We start from the raw sequence: 26,093 nt of genomic DNA, 5'->3' as shown, positions 1-26,093 counted from the left end.
TGCACTTCCCTCCAATACTAAATTAGTGCTCCCTTGATGCCTCAGAATGTGTCCTACCAACCTCTCTCTTCTACTCAAGTTGTGCCACAAATTCTTGTGCGCAATTCTATTCAGTACCTACCCATCTAATCTTCAGCTTACTTCTGTAGCACCTCTCTCTTCTTACCTAAACAGTTTATTGTTCATGTTTCACTTATATACATGACTACACTCAATACAAATATTTTCAGAAAAGACTTCTCAATATTTAAATCAATATTCAATGTTAGCAATTTCCCTTCTTCAGAAAAGCTTTCCTTGCCACTGCCAGTATACCTTTTACATCCTCTCTACTTCGGCCACTTGACCGAGCGAGGTGGCGCAGTGGTTAGCACAATAGACGTGCATTCTGGAGGACGATGGTTTATCCTGATTTAGGTTTTTCGTGATTTCCCTAAATCGCTTCAGGCAAATGATGGGATGGTTCCTTTGAAAGGGCACGGCTGACTTCCTTCCCCATCCTTCCCTAATCAAATGAAACAGGTGACCTTGCAGTTTGGTCTCCACCCCCCACATCAATCCAATCCTTCGGACACCATCAGTTATTTTGCTGCCTCAGTAGCAAAACTCGTGTACTACTTTCAGAGTCTTGTTTCCTGCTCTAATTCTATCAGCATCGCCTATTTAGTTAGACTACATTACATTAAGCTTTTTTGAGTTTTATTGACATTCACCTTATATTCTCATTTCAAGACACTTAATTCCGCTCAACTGCTCCTCGAAGTCCTTTGCTGTCTCTGACAGAATGACAATGTCATCGGCGAACCTCAAAGTTTTTATTTCTTCTCCATGGATTTTAATTCCTACTCCGAATTTTCCTTTTGTTTGCTTTACTGCTTGCCCAATATACGGATTGAATAACATCGGGAATAGGCTACACCCCTTTCTCCATTCTCAACCACTGCTTCCCTTTCCTGCACCTCGACTCTTTATAATTGCCATCTTGTTTCTGTACAAATTTTAAATAGCCTTTAGCTCCCTATATTTTTCCCCTGCCACTTCCAAAATTTGAAACAAGTATTCCAGTTAGTATTCTCTAAAGCTTTCTCTAAGTAGCAAATGCTAGGAACGTAGGTTTGCCTTTCCTTAATCTATCTTCTAAGATAAGTCGTAGGGTTAGTATTGACCTGTGTGTTACAGCATTTGTATGGAATCCAAACTGATCTTCCCCCCGAGGTCAGCTTCTACCAGTTTTTTCAATTCGTCTATAAAGAAACTGTGTTAGTATTTTGCAAGTGTGACATATTAAACTGATAGTTTGGTAATTTTCACATCTGTCAACACCTGCTTTCTTTGGGATAGGAGTAATTATATTCTTCTTGAAGTCTGAGGGCTTTTTGCCTGTCTCATTCATCTTACATAATTGAAGAATTTTGTCATGGCTGGCTCACCCAAGGCTATCGGTAGTTCTAATGCAATGTTGTCTACTCCTGGGGCTTTGTTTCAAATTAGGTCTTTCAGTGCTCTGTCAGTTTTTTCACGCACTATTAAATCTCCCATTTCATCTTCATCTGTGTCCTCTTCAATTTCCGTAATATTGCACTCAAGTACAGGTGCCCTTGTATAGACCCTCTATATACTCCTTCCATCTTTCTGCTTTCCCTTCTTTGCTTAGGACTGGTTTCCCATCTGAGCTCTTGATTTTCATAAAGGTGGTTCTCTTTTCTCCGAAGGTCTCTCTAAATTTCCTGTAGGCAGTATCTATCTTACCCCTAGTGATACATGCTTCTACATGGTTACATTTGTCTTCTGGCCATCCCTGCTTAGCCTTTTTGCACTTCCTGTCGATCTCATTTTTGAGACATTTGTATTCCTTTTTGCTTGCTAAATTTTCTTTATTTTTATATTTCCTCCTTTCATCAATTAAATTCAGTATCTCTTCTGTTACCCAAGGATTTCTTCTGCCCCTCGTCTTTTTACCTATTTGATCCTCTGCTGCCTTCACTATTTCATCTCTCAAAGCTACCCATTCTTCTTCTATTGTATTTCTTTCCCTTGTTCTTGTCAATCGTTCCCTAATGCTCTCTCTGAAACTCTCTACAACCTCTTTTTCTTTCAGTTTCTTCAGTTTTAATCTGCAGTTCGTAACAAATAAATTGTAGTTGGAGTCCACATCTGCCTCTGGAAATGTTTTACAGTTTAAATCCTGGTTTCTAAATCTCTGTCTTACCATTATATAATCTATCTAAAACCTTCCAGTGTCTCCAGGCCTCTTCCACGTATACATCCTCCTTTCATGATTCTTAAACCATGTGTTAGCTATGATTAAGTTATGCTCTGTGCAAAATTCTACCAGGCAGCTTCCTCTTTCATTCCTTACCACCACCCCCAGTCCATATTCAGCTACTTCTTTTCCTTCTCCTACTATCGAATTCATCCCCCATGACTATCAAATTTTCGTCTTCCTTAACTATCTGAATAATTTCTTTTGTCACATCATACATTTCTTCAATATCTTCATGTTCTGCGGGACTAGATGGCATGGAAACATGTACTACTGTGGTAGGCATGAGCTTCATGTCTGCCTTGGCTACAATAACGTGTTTACTATGCTGTTCTTAGTAGCTTATGTGGAGTTCAAATTTTTTATTCATTACTAAACCCATTCCCTCATTACCCATATTTGATTTTGCATTTATAACCCTGTATTCACCTGACCAGAAATCTTGTTCCTCGTGCCACTGAACTTCACTAATTCCCACTATATCTAACTTTAACCTATCCATTTCCCTTTTTAAATTTTCTAACCTACCTTTCTGATTAATGGAACTGACATTCCACACTTCAATCTATAGAATTCCAGTTTTGTTTCTCCTAATAACATATTCCTGAGTAGTCCCAGCTCAGAGATCTGAATGAGCGACTATTTTACCCAAGAGGACGCTATCATCATTTAAACATGCAGTAAAGTTGCATGCCCTCAGGAAAAATTATGACTGTAGTTTCCCCTTGTTTTCAGCTATTTGCAGTACCAGCACAGCAAGGCTGTTTTGGCTTATGTTAAAAGGCCAGATCAGTCAATCATCCAGACTATTGCCCCTGCAGCTACTGGAAAGGCTGCTCCCCTTTTAAGGAGGCACACGTTTGTCTGGCCTCTCAACAGACACCACTCCCTTGTGGTTGCACCTACGGTGCGGCTATCTGTATTGCCAAGTAATGCAAGCCTTTTGTATTAGAGCCCCCCCCCCCCCCCCCCTTTCGATATTGAAATCTCGGATGTAGTGACTGACTGATCTGTAGTGCAGCCTGAGGCCTAGGTTTGGTTGGAAAGTGACAGTTTGCTTGTGAGTTGTTGAAAGCAACTAATGTTTATATCCACTCCACATTGAAAAATGCGGAGGGGCATACATAATGTTTACTCAGCAATCAGTAAAATTCACTGATACCTGTTAAAACGCGTTGATAACCACCTTGCGCCTTGATAATGAAGCAGCAGAGTCCTACATCAAAATACACATTGGCGTAGCAAATAATGTTACGGACTTAATAAATAAGTTGCCCATGAGTATCTCTGCATGGTTATTATTCTTCAGTGTTTCGTGTTAATATTGATTTTGCTCCTTTTCCCAACAGTTTTTGTTGTATATATTAACCACATATTCTAAATATTTCTGGTACTTGATTAATTGCAGTGTTACTGACATATTTTAAAAACTATGTTGCTAAGATATCTCAAATCTGTATTTAGGTAAAATAAGGGAAAGGCCACCATTTACCTGTAGAGGACTGGTGCGGTGCGCAGAAACCAGTAATAGAAAACAGTTAAAGCTGGCGTTCGGACTCTCTGTTGCTAGGAATAAAGACTGCACACACACACACACACACACACACACACACACACACACACACCTGCAGTAGCAACGAGTTTATTTGACATAATTGTATTTAGGTATCCATCCATATTGTGGACAGGAAATTCACTATTTGTCGTGCTGGTTACAGGGAGGGGTGCTAGTGTTAACAAGCACATGATTATCTTTCAGATGAATATGTGCCTATTACAAGGATACGTGATATTTCGGCAAAACGTAAGCCATTCCATTGAATTAATAGTATTTCTAAAACAAATTGCATCAAAAATGTTAGTCAGTATCATATTTGCTTCTCATTGTTTGTGTTTAACTTTATTGTGGCAATATAGTGTTAACACCATTTCGGCGATTTAACACTCGGGCTTTTTGGCAACTTTACTGTGATCGTTGCTGGTGTAGCATTGTCATCAAAGTAAAGTGTTTGTTGCAGAATTTGTTATTGTCTTATGCTACACGTAGCATAAAACAAATTGGCTTTTTATCTTGTACACTGTAAGGTAAAACTCATGGCATAGAACGAGAAATAAAGTTGGTTAAATGTGTTTTTGTCACATTTGTATACAGAGTGTTTTAAAGTTTTCTCTCTTTTTTTAACGCAGGAAGAGGAAGATAACATGTCGGAAAAGATGGAGGAAGAGGAACAAAGAAACGATCCTGATGGAGACAGTAATAAGGAGGAAGATGAAAAGCCACAGCCACGTTCTGGTGGGCGGCAGAGTATGCGAAACTTGAATAAAACTGTAAAGTACCATGAAGATGATTATGTAAGCTCAGATGAAGAGCGACGCACAAAAGCGAGGTCTAGAAAACGTAAAACTAAGTCACCAGATGATGATGATTTTGAGGAAGCTGAAGGGACCAAAAAAAAGGCAAGGGGTAGAAAGGGAGGTGGAACCAGTAGAAGGCGATCTGCAAAGGATAAAGATAAAGATGATGATGATGAAGATGAGGATGAGGATGTTGAGGAAGCTCCTGAGAAGGCAACAAAAGCAAAGAAGAGCAGGATGAATCGCATTGATAATGACTATGACTCAATTGACTTTTCAAGCGATAAGACTACGAGTGATGGGAAACCATGGAATCTAAAGATATCTTCCTGGAATGTTGGAGGCTTAAAGGCATGGCTCAAGGTAAATCTTCAGTTACGTACATCATGCCACTCTATAGAGAACTAGTTTTTGAAGACAGATGTTTGATAGAGAGCTTCCCCCCCCCTCTCCCTCCCTCCCTCCCTCCCTCCCTCCCTCCCTCCCTCCAACATAGGAGTTGAAATGTATCCTTTCTATTGTTACAGACAAAAAATTTAGTCCTTAAAACAGAATTACATTTGAATTTGAATAATCTCTGGCATTTGTAGTTCAGTTATTGTTGATCTCTCTGTAAGATCTTTATAAAGAGAAACTCCTGAGACTTTTTATACCAACTGATATTTCATTTGTCTACATACTTTTTCTCAAGTTTCACCTCAGTATAATGAAAGTTGTGTACTGAAGGGGGAGGGCGGGGGGGGGGGGGGGGGGGGGGAGGGAGAATAGAGATAGAGATAACAGGACAGCCTTAAGAGGAATTACGAAGTAGCACACGGTCACAGGAAATAGGCATAACTATTTTCTACCAGCAAATAGTTCTTTACTTTTAGTGTGATGTACTCCTTAAAATTGGCATTCTGAATTCTCTGTTAGAACACAATTATACTACTAAAAACGTCCAAGGGAATTGTCTGATTGGATATGTCAAAATTTCACCTTCCCCTCCTCCTGCCCCCCTCCTCCCTCCTGCTTTACAAATGCACCCAACTAAGTTTTTGTGAGAATTTTAATTTATGAAACACCATGTGTGCTTTCAAAATACAGCTGAAATTACTTACATTTGCTATATGCCTTACCAGTTGTAGTGTACGTGTATTAATTATATCTTGCTGTGTAGATTTACAGCTTATCATTCAAATGAACGTCAAAGAAATTAACCAGTAAGTCATGCATATTTAAGAGGGGCACTAAGATAATGTTGAGTGTCTTGTGCATGTGGTGCTTGGTAAATTGCAAAAATTGAAAATGGACATGTTTCAGCCACCACCATTATGTGTATGGCAGAAAGTTGTGTATCTTGGAGAGCATGATCTTACGTTCACTACGCGAGTAGTGAGGATGTTATAAACATCTCTATGAGGAAATCTACAACCTTTTAAGAGATTTGCATGCTGAAGGGATACATGGCTGTAACAATGAGATTGTGATTGATGGGCATAATCTGCCTGTGGGACACCTGTACTCCCCTTGTACTAGGCTTTCTCAGATATCAAGTTTACTGCTTGAATGTAGCTGCTTATGGGAATGGGATAACATTAACTAATACCGGCAGTTCTGTCCTCAGTGACCTGATTGTCTTTTAGAAATTTCTTGTACTCGATTAGTAGAAAGCTTAAGAGAGATGTGCAAAATGAATTATGGGACTTAAAACAATGTATGACAGATTCAAAATTATTGGTTTTAGGAGAAAGAAGTGTAATTTCTGTGAGTTTCACTTTTATATTTGGATTTTTAACATCTGAACATTTGAAGTAAAACCTGAAATTGATAGCCATGAAATTTTTTAGTAAATATATGTGTATATAAAAGGGATAGGCTATTGGAAAATGGATGTTGTGTATTTGCTGCAGTAGACAAGACACTCAGATCCAGTAGATAGTAATTGAAGCTGCATGCGAGATAGTTTGAGCAAGGCTCACTATCAAGAATTGGTGTAAACATGTAATTGGTTCCTTCTTCCAGCCACCAGACTCACCCCCAGATGTACCCCAAAAGATAAGAAAACCTCAGCTCGCTATTACATACGTCCCTACATCATACCATTGTCTTTGGAGGAGACTCGAAACAGCATACAGTTGAAACTTCCTGGCAGAATAAAACTGTGTGCCCGACCGAGACTCGAACTCGGGACCTTTGCCTTTCGCGGGCAAGTGCTCTACCAACTGAGCTACCAAAGCACGACTCACGCCCGGTACTCACAGCTTTACTTCTGCCAGTACTTCGTCTCCTACCTTACAAACTTTACAGAAGCTCTCCCGCGAACCTTGCAGAACAAGCACTCCTGAAAGAAAGGATATTGCGGAGACATGGCTTAGCCACAGCCTGGGGGATGTTTCCAGAATGAGATTTTCACTCTGCAGCGGAGTGTGCGCTGATATGAAACTTCCTGGCAGATTAAAACTGTGTGCCCGACCGAGACTCGAACTCGGGACCTTTGCCTTTCGCGGGCAAGTGCTCTACCAACTGAGCTACCGAAGCACGACTCACGCCCGGTACTCACAGCTTTACTTCTGCTAGTACTTCGTCTCCTACCTTACAAACTTTACAGAAGCTCTCTCGCGAACCTTGCAGAACAAGCACTCCTGAAAGAAAGGATATTGCGGAGACATGGCTTAGCCACAGCCTTGGGGATGTTTCCAGAATGAGATTTTCACTCTGCAGCGGAGTGTGCGCTGATATGAAACTTCCTGGCAGATTAAAACTGTGTACCTGACCGACACTCGAACTCGGGTTCGAGTTCGAGTCTCGGTCAGGCACACAGTTTTAATCTGCCAGGAAGTTTCATATCAGCGCACACTCCGCTGCAGAGTGAAAATCTCATTCAGCATACAGTTGTTTGTGATTATTACAGTTTTATAAGTAGTTGGTGTGACAAGACATCTTACGAAACAATACTAAATGGTTTCACTGAAAACTACCAAAAACTATCTATATGATACTAAAGTACAAAGGGGACTAAAATGAGTAGAAAGATTCACATGTTCATTAAGCTAAATAAAGAGGCAGTTGGTCATTTCTCAAAGAGGAATTCAAAACATTTATCTCTGGACATGTAATAATATATGAAAAGGAAAGTTGCTGCTCACCATATAGCGGAGACGCTGAGTCGCAGATAGGCACAACAAAAAGGCTCTTACAAATAAAACTTTTGTTCTTTGGGGTGTGCAGTGCAAAATGTCTTTTAACGACATGATAATTTATGAACAATAGCCAGCTACACTGCTATGTAAGTTGTTTATATTTTATCTCATTCACAATTAGCTTATTTCGGAAAATTGCCGTCATCAGGTGCTTTGTAAATACATAGAGAAGCGATGGTCTTAATGTAATGGTTTTGTAACTATGATCTGAAAATTTATAATATATCATTAGATATTTTACCTTACACATAACATTGTTGCTGTCATGTCCTGCCTGTTTTGGAATTATTACTTTCTCCCAGGTGTACAGTGGAGATGTATATTGGATGTTACTTGTTTTCCATGTATGCTACATTTCTGACAGTTAGATCCCTCCCGCTTTTTACCTGTTTCCAAAGTGTGAAGAACACCTCTGAGAACTCCACTTCCTCTCTGTCCATCTCCTTCTTTCCCCTCTCATATGTCCATTTCCTCACTCTCTCCTCTCTTATTGTGCAATAGGTATCCTACTTTTTCCATTGGAATTAATTTCTTTTGCAAAAATACAATTATTATTATTATTTATTATTATTATTAGACAGTCTGAATCAAAAAGTACTTTATAACTTTGAAATGATATAGAAATTTATTGAGATAACTTAACAGAATCGGTAGATTTGTCATTTTGTAGCAAACATCATCAAGTTTGATTCACTTAGTGCAGGCTGTTCCAGCTGGTCGGCTCCGGTGTGAGCCGCGGAGCGCTCCCTGCTCCAGGGAGCCGCGTCGCTCGCTGTGGCCACTCGAGTGGGCCGGCGCGTGGCACGGCTGCCTGAGGCAGGCGGCAAGGCAAGCGTTTTGATGTGCCAGCTGCGTCTTAAAAGATCGACAACCTCATACTCTTAGCTGATAAGACGTGATGACATGCTACACCAGGAAATACGATGTTCGGGAAATAAATAAGAAACAACTGTTTTATAAGAAATTGCATACTAAATTTATTGGGCCTCTGTAGCTTGATACTTTCTTTGCATTACAAGATCGGAAATATCAGGCGTCAAAGTGTTCGCAGCGTTAATGCGGAGGATGAGCTTCATTGTTACATCCTGAAGAAACAATCGTTCCTTACTATTTACTCTTTTCATTGCTGAGTAAAGCTGCTCACAACAATACGTGCCAACATGCACATGATCTGAGTGGCATTGTTGTGAAGCTTGGGAAATGTTTTTTGCTGTAATGAACGATACCATCGTGACAGATCCGACGTGTTGTAGTACCTCTCTTTCAACAAAGTTGAACTTTGCAAATCAATAATCTCTAATTGAAGTGACAATGACAAGCATCGGGGGAAACTGAAAAACGAGTGCTGAACACCTTAAGTTCCATTTCCAAACTAGTGAGGTCTCGGAATCGTGTTTCAAACGACGTGATGAGCTGCTTTAACTTTGCTTGGTAATCGCCGAAAGTAGTACCTTCAGGTATTTTTAAAGAAGCAAGACGATTGAAGAACGTCAAATGTTTATTACTCATCTGCCTCTCAAATAAACGTAACTTTTCCATGAACGCTTTGATCTCGTCGTGCATGTCAACGATTAGCTGCCCTTTGCCCTGCAATGACAGATTTAATTTATTCAGATGCATAGTTATGTCAGATAGGAACGCCAGGTCAGATATCCATTTTATATCTTTCAGACAACGCATTTCTTCCCCTTTCATTTAGAGAAAATGGGATATTTCCTCACGAATGGCAAAGAAAACATCAAGAACTTTTCCCGGACTTAGCCAACGAACTGCACTGTGGTAAGGTATATCCCCATACTCCGCTTCCATATCTTTCAGGAATCATTTGAATTGGTGATGATTCATACCGTGACGCCGCACAAAATTCACGCATTTCACGACATCTTTCATTACGCCACCTAGCTCTACTGTTGCAGCACACAGTGCCTCTTGGTGAATAAAACAATGAAGAGTCAAAATGTCTTTCGCGAATTCATCCCTGAGTTTATTTTTCAAACGAGAAGCAAATCCTTGGTGACGCCCAATCATTTGTGGTGCACCGTATGTCGCTACAGAATGGAGCTTATCCCACGGCAAATTCGTATTGTCCACTGATTCACAAACAGCTTCAAAAATGTCACGTCCTGTTGCGGTGTCATAGAGTGGTACCACATCCAAGAGTTCTTCAGTTACTTTCAGCTCCATGTCGACACCACGCACAAAGACTGCAAGCTGAGCACAGTCCGATATGTCGGTGCTTTCGTCAAGCGCTAGCGAAAATTCAACAAAGCTGTCCGCCTTTTTCCTGATCTGTGTTTCATAATCCGCTGCCATGTCCAGGATTCGACGAGACATTGTCTGCTTCGACAGGCAAACCCCATCGATTGCCCGCACCTCCCTTGGAAACAAACATTCTGCAAATGCTACCATGCACGATTTTACGAGTTGTCCCACCGAAAACGGCTTGCCGCTCGTCGCAATGATGTGAGCGACCCTGCAGCTTGCTCGAACTGCTGATTCAGTAGTGTTTTCTCCGCTCTCATTCACCTGAAAATTATACACGCATTACAGAACACGAACTATGTTGCATATTTTGATACTTTCCGTATTACGAAACCGTTTTTAAACTTACGTCTCCTGGTATGTCGTTATTAAGCCTGGCTACAAGTTCTCTGCGTGAAACACCTTCTACCTGATCGTAGTGCGCTGCGTGAAGACGCGTATAATGTCGTTGTATATTGAACCTCTTCGCAGAATTAAATACTTTATGACATACAAGACACTGCCGACGACCATCCCTCTCAATGAATAGAAAGGTATCCTCCAATAGAAGTACAGGGCTCCCGCGGCTAGTCATAGCTGTCATTGAACACGGATTATTGCGGCTGCATGCGGCCAGGGGGCAGTGAGTTCGCTTTCCCCCTCCACGCGGGCTCCGAGCTGCCGCCGTGAGCGCTCCGGCTCCCTGGAGCTCGGTTGGAACAGCCTGACTTAGTGCATCAGTACCCCATTCTGCCCCCAGAGTGCAGTGAAGTGCCTAGTTAAAATCGCTGCTTTCACTGGTACAGAGTGTGCCCACTGTGTGTTGGTTTCATGAAACGAATTGTGCAACCAAATGTTTGACATAAATTTCACACCGAATACACTAAAGAATCTCCAGGCAGGCCTACAATTTACTCCTGGCGCAAAAACATTCTTGAGATGGGTTGTTCACTGTGACATGATAAATCACCAGATCGTCTGCATGTTGATGATTATGTTGAACAGGTTAGGCAGAACTTTGCCCGCACTCCACAAAAACCAGTGTGATGTGTGTGTCACAAGACTGGCATACCATAAAAGACAGTTTAGCTATTACTACATAGACGTGTACATGGAAACCATACAGATTCACAATGGCACAGCACATTAGTGATGATGCAGATGAGGTTGCTTGTGGGGAATTCTGTGCAGAAATGTTTCATCAGATGGAGTACGACGAGATACTCCTGAACACAATAATCTTCAGTGATGAATCAGCCTTTAATATCAGTGGCATGGTGGACAACCACAACTGCAGCATATGGGACAGCAAAAATCCACATGCAATCCTGGAAAATATTCATGACAGTCCCAGAGTTACTGTGTTTTGTGCTCCTAGCAAATTGAAATTGTACAGCTCTTTCTTCTTTTTGGAGAAAACTATCACTGGTATTTATATCTGGATATGCTTGAAAACTTTTTAATTCCACAGATTGATGATAATCGAGATACCAGGGTTCATTACCAGCAAGATGGTGCACCACCTCATTTCCTCACGAAAGTCTGAGGTTTCATTGATAATCGTTTCTCAAGTCAGTGGATTGGCTGTGAAGGATCTGTTCCATGGCCATCTCTCTCCCCAGACTTGACACCACTGGATTTCTTTCCTGTGGGTTTCATTAAAGGCCGTGTGTACGTTCCTCCCCCACCAAACAGTTTGGCCGACTGAAAAATCAAACATATGCTGGTGTTGGAAATGACACTTGATACTTTTGTTTGAAACCTGAGGTTGTTTTCTACAAAATGACACATCTACCAAACCTATAAGTTATCTCAATAAATTTCTATATCATTCAAAAGTTCTAAAGTCCTTTTTGATTCATCTGCACTGTTGACCAGAATCATTCACTGAAAATGAGCTGGTTTACAAACAACAACCGGACCTGCAACGCTTCACAGTTGCTTTTTTTTTTTTTTTTTTAATTGAATGTACATCCTAAATTTCTCCTCCCCTCCTCCTTCCCCTTTCATCTCCTCCTCTCCCCCAAGCTCTGTACATCTCCTCCTCATCCTCCTTCCCCTCTTTCTTTGTCCATCTACTCCTCCTCTTGTCTTTGTCCATGTACTCGTCCTCCTCCTCCTCCTCCTCCTCCTCCTCCTCCCTCCCCTCCCTCTTCTCTCCTATAGCGTAATCGCCCTATCTCTCCACTTTCCATTTCTCTGTCCATATCCTCTATTTTCTGCTCCATGTCCATTTCCTGTCTTTCCCCTTTCCCCCCACTTTCTGGCATTGAGCCTTGTTTATCATTCTTACGAACGAAACCTCGATTGAGAATTGAAACTGCTTCAAATCAATAGGTAAATCAGTTGGAATCATTGGTATATGGGGTATGAGAGATCTCTTGTAGCAGGATCTGTGAGGATAGTAACTCCAATGGCAGTATTTTGTTTAGTTTTAATCTGCAAATGGGTAATTTCTACCACAGATTTTTGTGTTGCCGTAACAGAAATCTTGTTTTGTGTACCTGCTTCAATTCTTGTAGAGAAATAGCAGCTTTATAGCTCAACAGATTAAGAGGTAATCAGCAGGTTTAATTTAAAGTTCACTGCCTTCTAATACATTGCACTAGCCAATATGCAGATCCACTGTGAATGCTGTTTGTTCTCAAATGCAGGATGAGTTGGTTGACATTTCTGAGCTGCTGGAAATCGCCCTGACTATAGTCACATGATTGGCAGCTGCTGCAAATTGATGTGTTGGAAGAGCTACCAAGAGTCGTGTACCTGTGAAAATGGTACCAGAGGTACCATCATAGTACTATCCTCTCCTATGGATTCTGTCTCCTCTGCAGAAAGTACAGGATCTGTAATTATCCATCCACTTGACTGTGAGTGGGACATCAGTGTTAGACATAGGCGTCCTGTACAGGGTTGACAGGGACCATGGAGGTTTAGATGTTGTACCGATCCTGCTAACGCAACAAGTCTGAGGTACTGTCTTTAAATGACACTGAGCCAGTGGGACTCACTTCACTTGTTTTGGAGAAACCTGTTTTGTCTGGTGTCAGGCGGAAGTAAACACAAAAGGGTAGGCATCTATTAATTGTCAGCAGTTCAAACGTACGGCAAATGATGGTATCCCGTAGGGAAATGGCAGCAAGGGACAGGAAAGTACACCAGGCACACCCAGTGTGTATGCCCGGGGGCCTCATTCAACGTGTTGAAGAGGCTATTCTGGCTGCAGAGGTAACAGGGTGCAACCAACTGGCACACATTGGAACAGGGATACCCATTGTCTGCGCTCTGAAGTCATTCTTGGGTCATTCCAGCGACTGGCAGAGAAGGTTGAGAAGATTGGCCTTGTGCAGGGAGTTTCAACGAAGTTCACAATTTGGAGCATTGTCCCCAGATTTGATCCTGGCCCATTGGTTCTGAGCTGAGTGGAAGGACTGAACCAGAAACTTCAAAAGTTCTGTGACAAGCTAGGCTGCAACTTGTGCCACGGGGTTGAGAACTGCAGGGTCCCCCTAAATAGGTCAGATGTGCGCTAAACATCAGAATCTGCTACTCAGGTAGCTGACTGTGTGGGGTGCACACAAGGTTTTTTAGATTGGGCGACTTCCATCTAATCCAGAAAACAAAAGCTGTAGGTAACCCAGCAGTATCAGTGTAAGGTCAAAAGAAATGCCTTCCACAGGTGTGAGTATTAAAATCCTAATGATAAACTGCCGAATCATACGCAATGAAGTGAGAGAGCTTGAAGCACTCGTGAAAAGCAGTCAAGCTCACATAATACTAGGTACAGAAAGCTGGTTGAAACCTGAGATTTTTGAGGAAAATTTAAGTGTATATAGAAAGGATAGGCAAATGTATTTGATATGGTAGACAAGAAACTCAAATCCACCAAGATAGAAATTGAAGCTCCATGTGAGATTGTTCGGGCAAGTCTTGGTATCAGAGGTTGTCATAAAATAATTGGATCCTTCTATCGCCCACCAGACTCATCTCCTGATGTAACTGAAAAGCTTAGAGAAAACCTCAGTTCATTTTGCGTGGAAGTTCCACAATTATATTGTAATATTTGGTGAAGACTTTTATCATCAACAATTTATTTGAAAAATTACAGTTTTGTTAGTGGTAGCCATGATAACGTGAAAGTTTACTAAATGTCTTCTCTAAAAACTAACTAGAACAGATAGTTTGGAACCTCAGTCATGATGGAAATATATTGGATCTAATGGCAACAAATAGACCTGATGTTTTTGTGAATTTCCACATCAAAATTGATATCAGTGCCGTGTGCGGTTGTGGCAGCAATGATTACCAGAGTACAAAGGACAACTAAAACAAGCAGAAAAATATATATGTTCAGTAAACTAGATTAAAAAAATCAGTAGTGTCTTGTCTCAGTGAGAAACTTGAAACTTTCAGCACAGGGCAGGAGCAGGTAGAGGAACTCGGCTCAAGTTTAAAAGAATAGTTGACCACGCACTAGATAGATGTATGTCCAGTAGAGCAGCTCGTAATGGGAGGGAACCTCAGTGGTATACAGTCACTGTATAGAAACTTCTAAAGTAAAATAAAGCATAAGGCTATGGACAGAGAGATGATGCTAACCGAAAAACATTTGGCTGTCGAGAGAGCAATGTGAGATGCCTTCAGTGGGTGCTGTAGCATGATATTGTCAAGTGATCATTCGCAGAACCCAAGGAAAATATCGTTGTATGTAAAGGCTGTTAGTGGTACCAAATTTAGTGTCCAGTCCCTAGCGAATATGACAGGAAGCGAAGCAAAAGCTGAAATGCTTAATTCTGTTTTCAAATGTTCCTTTTTAATGGAAAACCCAGAAGAATTGCCCCTACACTGAAATCATTATAATTGAAGCTCCAGAGTGCTATAGAATCCCTGTCAGATTCGCTACTGAATTTGCGGCTGAGGTCTGTCTGCAAGAAGGGTAGTTGGAGTATCCGCAAAATTGCTGTCCAATATCCTTGACATCGATTTGTTGTAGAGTCTTGGAACATATTCTGAACTCCAGTGTAATGAGGTATCTTGACCAGAACGGCCTCCTCAATGCCAACCAGCATGGATATTGAAAACATTGGTCAAGTGAAACCCAACTCGCACTTTTCTCATGGGACACTGAAAGCTTTGGATCAAGGCAACCAGGTAGATGCAGTTTTTCCTGGTTTCCAAAAAGCATTCAACTCAGAACACCATGTAAGCTCATTGTCAAAAGTACGACCATTTGGGGTATCAAGTGAAATTAGCAACTGGATTGAGGACTTTTTGGTAGGGAGGACATAGCATGTTACCTTGGATGGAGAGTCATCATCAAATGTAGAAGTAACTTCAGGTGTGCCGCAGGGAAATGTGTTGGGATCCTTGCTGTTCATATTGTATATTAATGATCTTGCAGACAGTATTAATGGCTACTACTGGCTTTTAGACAATGCCGTTTATCAATAATGGTGGACTATCTTTGGGAAGCTGCATAAATATTCAGTCGGATCTTATAAGATTTCAATGTGGGTAGACTGGCATCTTGCTATACATGTTAGAAATGTAAAATTTTGCACTTCACAAAACGAAGAAAGTAGTATCCATTGACTAGAATATCAGTGAGTCACTGTTGGAATTGGCCAACTCATATGAAAACCTGATGTTACACTTTGTAGGGTTGAAAAATGGAACGATCACAGAGGTTCAGTTGTGTGTAAAACAGGTGGTAGACTGGTTTATCGGTAGGATACTGGGAAAGTGCAATCAGTCTACAAAAGAGATTGCTTACAAATCACTCATGCGTCTGGCTCTAGAATATTGCTCAAGGGTATGGGACCCATACCATATAGGCCTAACAGAGAATTTTGAATGTATTCAGAGAAGGGCAGCACGAATGGTCACAGGTTTGTTTCATTCGTGGGAGAGCATTACAGAGATACTGAAGGAACTGCACTGGCAGACTGTTGAAGGCAAATGTAAGCTACCCCGAGAAAGTCTATTAACAAAGTTTCAAGAACCAGCTTTAAGTGATTACTCCAGGGATATACTACAACCCCTACGCGTCACTCACTTAGGGATCATGAGGATAAGATTAGAATAATCACTTCACGCACAGAGGCATTCGAACAATCATTCTTCCCATGCTCCATACATGAATGGAACAGATAGAAAGCGTAATAACTGGTACAATGGGACGTACACTCTGACATGCATCTCACGGGGGTTTGCAGAATGTAGGTGTACATGTAGAATTGTGAGCTGGTCTGAGATTGCAGCTCACTCTGAAAATACCGCATTATGCACCAAATCGCTGGAGTGTTACATAGAAATATAGCAGTAACATGAGCTGCAACATTGTTTTTCACAAAGCTTCTTTCACTGGCATGTCAGATTACTATGAAATGTATCAGAACTTTGTCATCTTACATACACTACTGTATTTGGTATGAGAATTATGCTCCACATGCGGGCAGGTGCTTGTTTGCAATCTCTATTTCCTTGTTAGGTATTGTGTTTCCTTTTTAGTGTCCTCGGGGTTGCCACAGATTTTGGAAATCAGGGAATTTCAAATGTGTAAGGGAAATTTGGAGGAAAAAAGAAATACCGGAAAAATCTTGTTTGTATCTCAATAGATGAAATGGTTTGTTTTCTGAGATGTCACGCAGCATCACTGGTTGGGTGCAGCTAAAAATGTGCACTGCTTTCCTATTCCCTCATTACTACTGCTTCTCCCCTATCTAGCACTCCCTCAGCTTGTAGTCAGTACTGCCACCACTTGTCACCACTAGCCTGGCAGCTCCAGACGAGAGGCAGGGATGCATGAGGAATGGTTTGTTTGGATCTGATTCTCAGAGACTGTAGGCGCAGTGGGTGGAGACAGCAGTCATGCATGCATGAGTCGTGTCTGAGTGATTGAGTGAATGTGTGCGTATTCTTGTTTTGTGACGAGGGATATGTCCGAAAATTTAGTTTTGAGAGTGTGATTGTCTTTTCTATGTGTGTGTCTGTGACTCAGCGATCACCTTTGCGGTGAGTTGCTACCTACCCTTGTTATTATTGATTCTCAGAATATTTGCACAAGTTATCTAAGGGGAGAGGAGAGGGGAAAGGACTGTGCAGGTGCACTGGTGTGTGTTTGTGGGTGGGGGGATAGAAGGTGCGTGTACATTGTGGCTGGAATGGGAGCAGGGACAAGAATAGGTAGATGGACAAGGACTAACAAAGATGGAGGTCAGGGGAAATTACAGCAACAAAAGATACGTTGCAGACGGTTCCCACCTGTTCAATTCACGAAATCTGGTGTTGGAAGAATCCAGATGACACAGGCTGTGAACAGTTATTGAAGTCTAGCAAATCATGTTGGACAGCATGCTCAGTAACTGGGCAGTCCAGCTGTATCTTAGCAGCAGTTTGGTGGTGACTGCTCATGTGAACAGAGAGCTTGTTGTCATAGTCATGCCCTTGTAGAATGCCACACAGTGGTTGCAGCTAAGTTGGTAGATCACATAGCTGCTTTCACAAGTGTTCGTTCTTTTCATGGGGTAAGAAATGCCTTGCAACAAGAGCAAGTAATCTATGACATTGACCAATTACTTAACTTGCATTTATCATGAATCTCCAAACGACTAGAATAAAGGGCAGGTGACTCCTGTATTTAAGGAAGGTAAAAGAGCAGACCCAAAAAATTACAGGCTAATTTCCTTGATGTCAGTTTGGAGAAGAATTTTTGAACATAACAGAGTTTGAATAAAAGATTTTCTTGAGACAGAAAAGCTGCTTCCACTAATCAGCACAAATTCACGAAGCATCGCTCATGAAACTCAGCTTACTCTTGATATCCGTGGATGAAGGGCAACAGACAGATTGCTTATTCCTAGATTTCCAGAAAGCATTTGACACAGTGTCGCACAGGAGACTTAACAAAGTTCCAAGCATGCAGTGTAGCCTCTTGATGCTGTATCCAGCAGCCCAGTATCCTGTCTCCACCACATCCCTTCCCACTCTCAAAGGCAGCAGTAGCATCTCCCCTCTCTCCTATCCTGCTGTGCCCCCACATCTTTTCTGTACGACCATTTCCCATACCAGCAAAGATCATTGCTCACCTTAGATGCAGCCGCAATCGAGCCGCGTGCTCAGAAAGGATAGTGACCATGTCTGCAGGTGTGTGTGTGTGTGTGTCGGGGGGGGGGGGGGGGTTGTTGTTGTTGTTGTTGTTTTATATGTACATTTGACAAAGGACGTTAATAGCTAAATAATGGCTTGCAGTTGTTTTTCAATGTGCCTGTCTGTCACTCGATGACTCCTGTGAATTTTTGTAGTGTTGCAAGTATTTTACCCCTCTACTTGAACGTTTCTTGTCTAAGATCTTGTTAATCTTCCAGTCTTTGATAAACACTGTGGTCCTTGGAGGCATTTCTACTCAAGACAGAATACAATAAAAATCTTATATCAGTATGGTAAGAGAAAATACGTATCGAAGTTAAGGACTTCAGACTGTCTCAAACCAGTTCAGCTGGCCCGAAAACTGTGTGTTCAACAGTGTCCATTGCTTCACTACTCCCCTACCCCAAGAACGAGTGGTAAAATGTCAGTGGGACTGTTACCAAACAACCTAACTACCCCAAAAAATTTCACAGTAATACTGGTTTTAAAGTTATTTTTATGTGTCATCTTCTTGTCACCCCAACCCCATCCTTCAAGGGTACTAAAGGTTCTTTATCATCAGACGGTTGTTTCCCATTTATTAAATCATATGTATGAAGTTTGGCCAAAATAGCTCCAGGTCTTCCACAATTCCAATACAAGCTTTTATTTATCTGTGCTCTGGAGTTAATATTTGTGTTATAATGCACCCTAAATCACCAGAATGATGATTTTGTTTGTGTTCCATGTTTTTCATATTTAATCCTTGAGAGGTACTCACTACATCTGTAGTGGTACAACTTTCAAAACCTGTGTACATGCAGTGAATATCTCTTTGGTTTAAGTTCACAATTAACATCTTTCCCAAAATAAAATTGTGTGTACTCTTTATGTTCTCTGCTGAATCACTTGTAACATCAGATGATGTCATAAAACTAATAACAGAAAAACTAATTTGCAATTTTCAGATTATGTTGATGAATTTCTGAAGAATTCTCTCTGTATTGATGCAGTATTGGCCGAAGCTGTGCTGTAGTTGGGTTGAGCATGTTTGGCTATGCTATTGTGCTGGGTATACATATTGTTCGGCAGTCTTTGTATGATATTGCCTATTTTCAGCATTAAAAAGAGCAGATCACTTTATCAACTGACATTTTAGAATTTATTTTAATTGGTGTCTCTTGAACCTTGCAATAATTTATGGGAAAATTAGACCATTGTGTTGTGAGAAAAATTGGCTGGGCTTCCTTTCCAGAGAGTCCAACAGTGATCTGTATGCACAGAGGTCTTTCCTGTTTTAAATTGTTCTAAACATGCATGGACAGAGTGCATATCTTGATATCTTCATTGTTGTGGTTATTCATATGACAACTCTTGCGTCTGCAAAACTCTTTTAGTGTGGCGTCATTCATGTTCCAGCTGCTAATGAATTAGATCTGGAAAGCCAGCACTGGTAACACAATGTATCCCTTGTCGTGCCCAGTAATTATTTTTCTTCTTAATTTGAATGTAGAAAATGTGCTTGGTTGTTTTGTGAACATTATATTTACCATTTTCTTGTCCCTTTATTTGAGATAGTCGACTTAGATGTTAATGTAATTTTCATTACCGTATCACATATAGTTATACCTTGTTCTTAATGGGAAAAAGGAAAATGAATTTCCTATGTGTAATTCAATCCTCATATGTTTTCATTTTATGTTTCAGAAAAATGGCTTGGAATACATAAAACGTGAAAAGCCAGACATAATATGCTTGCAAGAAGTTAGATGTTCAGAAGCCAACATTCCACCAGAAGCAAAAGTAGAGGGATATCACACATACTGGGTATCAGGTGAGTGTTTCTCCCCCCTTTTATACTGTGAAAAATTATGAAAGGCTACAAACCAGTCAGCCAGCAATCATACTCTTATCAAAAAATCTAATTCAAATAATGCTTTTAACCTGCATCAGAGTACTCTTCAATGTCTAGTTCAGGCAGTTCATCATGCATAGTTGCAGTGTCTGTCATAATATTTATGATTATCCCTTGGAATCATCTGTTGTCACACACTGTCTGCAGAAGTTCTACTGCAATCAGAAGTATGCCTTGTAAGCAGAAAGATGCACCAAAAGTTGTTTCTTTCTTTTCCTGGTTACTTTGTCGAGTTCTGTTTTATAAAATACTGAGAGACGTTCGTGTCTTTCATAGTGAAGTACACAAGCATCATGCATTAGAAGTTTGTGAATATTCTTCCGATCACTTTTAAAGTTGATCTAATGGAATTACATTTTCCTGGACACACATGCATCTCAACTTTATCTTTGGTAAGAATAGAATTTGAAGTAATGAATTAAAATCTGTGCCGGGAATTGAACCTGAGGCTCCTGCTTACTAGATGAGATATACTGACTACTACACCAGCATACCATTGGGGCTAAGACAGTTACATGGACTACCGTAGTCCAGTGCTCTCCGTAACACAGACCTCAGTTCACACCCTCAACCAATTTTCCCCTTGTTAAATTGTCAGTATTGCCAATGTTACTGCAGTGGTACGGTAATGTAGTGGTTAGCCCATCTGCATACCAAGCAGGAGACCTGTGTTAAAGTCCATTACTTCAGCTTCTATCCTTACCAGAGATAAAAGTTAAGATGCATATGTCTCCAGGAAAATATAATTCTAGGAGGTCAGTAGATCACCTGAACCTGAGGTACGGGTAGGATTTCCTCTTTACGTACAAAGCTGGGGTGCTACAACAACACGTAAAGTGCCCTCCGCCACACACCGTTGGGTGGCTTGCGGAGTATAAATGTAGATGTAGAACATCAGAGAGCCTCGGCAATACTGATGATTTAAGAATGGGAAGATTAGCTGAAGATGTGAACTGGGTTTTGTGTTAGGGAGGGAGTTGGACTAGCGTAGTCCGTGTAGCTGTGGTAGCCACAGTAGTATGGTGGTGTATTTGTTCGCGCTTGTGCCTAGTAAGCAGGAGACCCAGGTTCAAATCCCAGCCATGGCACAAATTAATTCTTTACTTCAGCTTCTATCTGTATTGAAGATAAACTTTTAAAGTTGAGAACACTTACGTACAGCAAAGTGCGAATGAGAACTGATCTTGTAACTTTGAATGATTTATTTTCATCCATCAGAGTGGTACACTGGCACATGCTCTTCCACTCTGTCTTGGAATGGAGTCATATCCACTTCTGTGCTAATTCAAAAGAATGTGTAACCAGTAGACTGTAAGTTCGGATGGCTCTTCACAGTCGTTTAGTGAACAAAGTAAGAGCATATGGACTATCAGACCAATTGTGTGATTGGATTGAAGAGTTCCTAGATAACAGAACGCAGCATGTCATTCTCAATGGAGAGAAGTCTTCTGAAGTAAGAGTGATTTCAGGTGTGCCGCAGGGGAGTGTCGTAGGACCGTTGCTATTCACAATATACGAGGGCAGTTCAATAAGTAATGCAACACATTTTTTTTCTCGGCCAATTTTGGTTGAAAAAACCGGAAATTTCTTGTGGAATATTTTCAAACATTCCCACTTCGTCTCGTATAGTTTCATTGACTTCAGACAGGTGGCAGCGCTGTACGGAGCTGTTAAAATGGCGTCTGTAACGGATGTGCGTTGCAAACAATGGGCAGTGATCGAGTTTCTTTTGCGGAAAACCAGGGCATCTCAGATATTCATAGGCGCTTGCAGAATGTCTACGGTGATCTGGCAGTGGACAAAAGCACGGTGAGTCGTTGGGCAAAGCGTGTGTCATCATCGCCGCAAGGTCAAGCAAGACTGTCTGATCTCCCGCGTGCGGGCCAGCCGTGCACAGCTGTGACTCCTGCAATGGTGGAGCGTGCGAACACACTCGTTCGAGATGATCGACGGATCACCATCAAACAACTCAGTGCTCAACTTGACATCTCTGTTGGTAGTGCTGTCACAATTGTTCACCAGTTGGGATATTCAAAGGTTTGTTCCGGCTGGGTCCCTCGTTGTCTAACCGAACACCATAAAGAGCAAAGGAGAACCATCTGTGCGGAATTGCTTGCTCGTCATGTGGCTGAGGGTGACAATTTCTTGTCAAAGATTGTTACAGGCGATGAAACATGGGTTCATCACTTCGAACCTGAAACAAAATGGCAATCAATGGAGTGGCGCCACACCCACTCCCCTACCAAGAAAAAGTTTAAAGCCATACCCTCAGCCGGTAAAGTCATGGTTACAGTCTTCTGGGACGCTGAAGGGGTTATTCTGTTCGATGTCCTTCCCCATGGTCAAACGATCAACTCTGAAGTGTATTGTGCTACTCTTCAGAAATTGAAGAAACGACTTCAGCATGTTCGTAGGCACAAAAATCTGAATGAACTTCTCCTTCTTCATGACAACGCAAGACCTCACACAAGTCTTCGCACCCGAGAGGAGCTCACAAAACTTCAGTGGACTGTTCGTCCTCATGCACCCTACAGCCCCGATCTCACACCGTCGGATTTCCATATGTTTGGCCCAATGAAGGACACAATCCGTGGGAGGCACTACGCGGATGATGAAGAAGTTATTGATGCAGTACGACGTTGGCTCCGACATCGACCAGTGGAATGGTACCGTGCAGGCATACAGGCCCTCATTTCAAGGTGGCGTAAGGCCGTAGCATTGAATGGAGATTACGTTGAAAAATAGTGTTGTGTAGCTAAAAGATTGGGGAATAACCTGGTGTATTTCAATGCTGAATAAAACAACCCCTGTTTCAGAAAAAAAATGTGTTGCATTACTTATTGAACTGCCCTGGTACATAAATGACCTTGTGGATGACATTGGAAGTTCACTGAGGCTTTTTGCAGATGATGCTGTGGTGTATCGAGAGGTTGTAACAATGGAAAATTGTACTGAAATGCAGGAGGGATGTGCAGCGAATTGACGCATGGTGCAGGGAATGGCAATTGAATCTCAATGTAGACAAGTGTAATGTGCTGCGAATACATAGAAAGATAGATCCCTTATCATTTAGCTACAAAATAGCAGGTCAGCAACTGGAAGCAGTTGATTCCGTAAATTATCTGGGAGTACGCATTAGGAGTGATTTAAAATGGAATGATCATATAAAGTTGATCGTTGGTAAAGCAGATGCCAGACTGAGATTCATTGGAAGAATCCTAAGGAAATGCAATCCAAAAACAAAGGAAGTAGGTTACAGTACACTTGTTCGCCCACTGCTTGAATACTGCTCAACAGTGAGGGATCCGTACCAAATAGGGTCGATAGAAGAGATAGAGAAGATCCAACGGAGAGCAGCACGCTTCGTTACAGGATCATTTAGTAATCGCGAAAGCATTACGGAGATGATAGATAAACTCCAATGGAAGACTCTGCAGGAGAGTCGCTCAGTAGCTCGGTACTACAGGCTTTTGTTAAAGTTTCGAGAACATATCTTCACCGAAGAGTCAAGCAGTATATTGCTCCCTCCTACGTATATCTCGCGAAGAGACCATGAGGATAAAATCAGAGAGATTAGAGCCCACACAGAAGCATACTGACAATCCTTCTTTCCACAAACAATACGAGACTGGAATAGAAGGGAGAACCAATAGAGGTACTCAAGGCACCCTCCGCCACACACCGTCAGGTGGCTTGCGGAGTATGGAAGTAGATGTAGATGTAGATGAATAGGGTGATATACATTCATAGACACAAAAGTAGAGATCTGCCAGACATTTTCCTTCATTCCACAACTGGTTTTGGCGTTTTAGGCCCCTATCTAGTGATTAACTATACTTCGTACGTCAAGAGAAGAGCTCTGACAGCTGGCAGCGCAGTTGCCAGTGTTCGACATGGATGGGCAGCGAGCCAGCAGCGGTTGCCCAGCACTATGACAACACTGGATTGTCAATTAATCAAATATGCACACTTGAATCAAGATGTCTTCTTGATGATTTCTATCTACACCAGTGAGATTTGACAAAGGGATAACTCTAAATGTTCTGCCTTATAGAGTCATCATCACTTTCTGACAGCGTGTAGTGTGGCCGCTGTCTGCAAATTTGTGTTACTTAACAAAACACATCATTTAGAAAGAGTACTTCTGACCATATCTACTGTCACATTTAAGCTGGGGGGAGAGAAAAACTTATGGCAAATATTTCTCTGCTTTCAAGTGAATAGACGTAAGTGAAATGCCTGAGACTGTCTTTTGTATTCATTGTTTTTCATCCCTTTTGTCTTCTTCTGGATATGATTTCCAATAAACTGGACTAGTTGATCTAAACTTCAAGTGTTCATGAGACCACTTATATCTCAATACAGAAGTCTGCGTCAACTGAAATAAAACATTTCTATCGACTGTTATTTAGGTATACAGCAACCAGCAGGAGCTACCCCAGTCACTGTGTTCCTCTGGATCCAGTGAGGGTTATGCTTTGAGCCTCTTTTGTTTCTTCAAATTTTCTGTCCTTGTGTTTCTGTCTAATGATCTGAACACTAAATGAACAGCTGAAGTGTTCTCAGTAGGGTTGTTGCACATGAAGAGACATAAATAATAAGAAAGTAAATTATGGTAATTGCTTGTACGGAAACTCGGCAGGGCATTTTAGCTTTACACGTCACAAGTCAACAGCATGCCAAAATTGTAAATGTATTACATTTGTCATTGCTTAGCAAAGTATGCTTTTTTTAAATTCTCTGGTCCTGCATTTTCACGTATGCTAACACATCCAAAGTTTTGCAATAATAAAGATAATAAAAATGAAACGAGCTTATTCACTTAGAGCAAGATCACAAATTTTACACGTCTGCTGTTTCTGCATGAGAAGGGTGATAACACTAGTGCCATGCTCTTGCATTGTCCATCGTGGGATTTGTGAAGAGGCAGAAGCAGGTATCATTGCTCAGGTATCTACTGATGTGATGGACATTACCGTATTTACTCGAATCTAAGCCGCACTTTTTTTCCGGTTTTTGTAATCCAAAAAACCGCCTGCGGCTTAGAATCGAGTGCAAAGCAAGCGGAAGTTCTGAAAAATGTTGATAGGTGCCGCCACAACTAACTACTGCCGTCGAATATATGTAGTGCTACACAGGCATCCCTTGTAGGCACAAAGATAAATACTGGCGCCAAAACCTCTGCGTCAGTAAATAAAATTAAAAAAAAAAAAAATAAAAATAAAAAAAATTGGAAGACGAGCATTTTTCTCCGCCCGAGTTTCGACCACTACATTTTCATACATTATCCAACGAAGTAAATACAAATTCCGTATTGTTCATCTTCGAATTTCATTGTACTACAAAAATCTGACTGGTAATACTGGGATGTTTGTCATTATGGCCAACTCTACGTTCTGAATTTTTTCCTACCTGTGAGAAGAGATGGTTGCTAATAAGAACCTGATGAAATGTGAATCACATGCAGTATTCTCTTCACCACAAGAATAATACAAATATAAACATTTTGCCATGTATTCTTTCGTGTTTGCTTCTATCTCATTTAAATCCTGTCTGCCAAATAAACTACGAAACTAGAGTGAGACAACAGCAAACGCGGAAGAATATACGTATCGTGTCATGTTTATATTCGTATTACTCTTATGCCTAATAGTGATACAGTCAGAAATGAAGCACGGCAACTGACTAGATTTTTAAATCTAAGATGACTAATTTCTGTGCAGAATTTGGTGTACTAAAGAAGCGGCCGCAAAGATTTTCAAACGGAGAAAAATTTTCGCCAAACTCTCGTTCAGAACATGTTCTATCATACGCAGTCTATTATTTGGTTCTTGTTGATCATTATCAAAGAAAGCAGCAGTGTAAGTAACAACAAATAGCAGTCTCTTGCCATTGTTTCGCTAATGCGACGATTCCTCTCTTTTTTTTAATTGTAGGCGGCGGTAGCGTGCACAAAAGCAAGCCATGCCGCGAGCAGCGACAGGCCGTAAACACGCACTATCAGAATGCGACA

At 41.2% G+C, this 26,093-nt stretch overlaps 1 protein-coding gene across 6 annotated transcripts in view; it reads left to right on the top strand.

Moving 5' to 3' along the window:
• LOC126101050 (DNA-(apurinic or apyrimidinic site) endonuclease) overlaps positions 1 to 26,093 on the top strand; it is a 67,998-nt gene that overhangs the window by 2,909 nt on the left and 38,996 nt on the right. For all 6 annotated transcript variants that reach the window (XM_049911718.1, XM_049911715.1, XM_049911713.1 and 3 more), the window contains 2 exons: positions 4,451 to 4,981; positions 19,873 to 19,999. In XM_049911718.1, the coding sequence (XP_049767675.1) occupies positions 4,466 to 4,981; positions 19,873 to 19,999 (643 nt within the window). In that variant the 5' untranslated portion in view covers positions 4,451 to 4,465. The remainder of the gene's footprint in view (positions 1 to 4,450; positions 4,982 to 19,872; positions 20,000 to 26,093) is intronic.

Source organism: Schistocerca cancellata, chromosome 9 (assembly GCF_023864275.1).
Source record: "Schistocerca cancellata isolate TAMUIC-IGC-003103 chromosome 9, iqSchCanc2.1, whole genome shotgun sequence".
Classification (NCBI taxonomy): Eukaryota; Metazoa; Arthropoda; class Insecta; order Orthoptera; family Acrididae; genus Schistocerca; species Schistocerca cancellata.
This window is presented reverse-complemented; position numbering and strand designations above follow the sequence as displayed.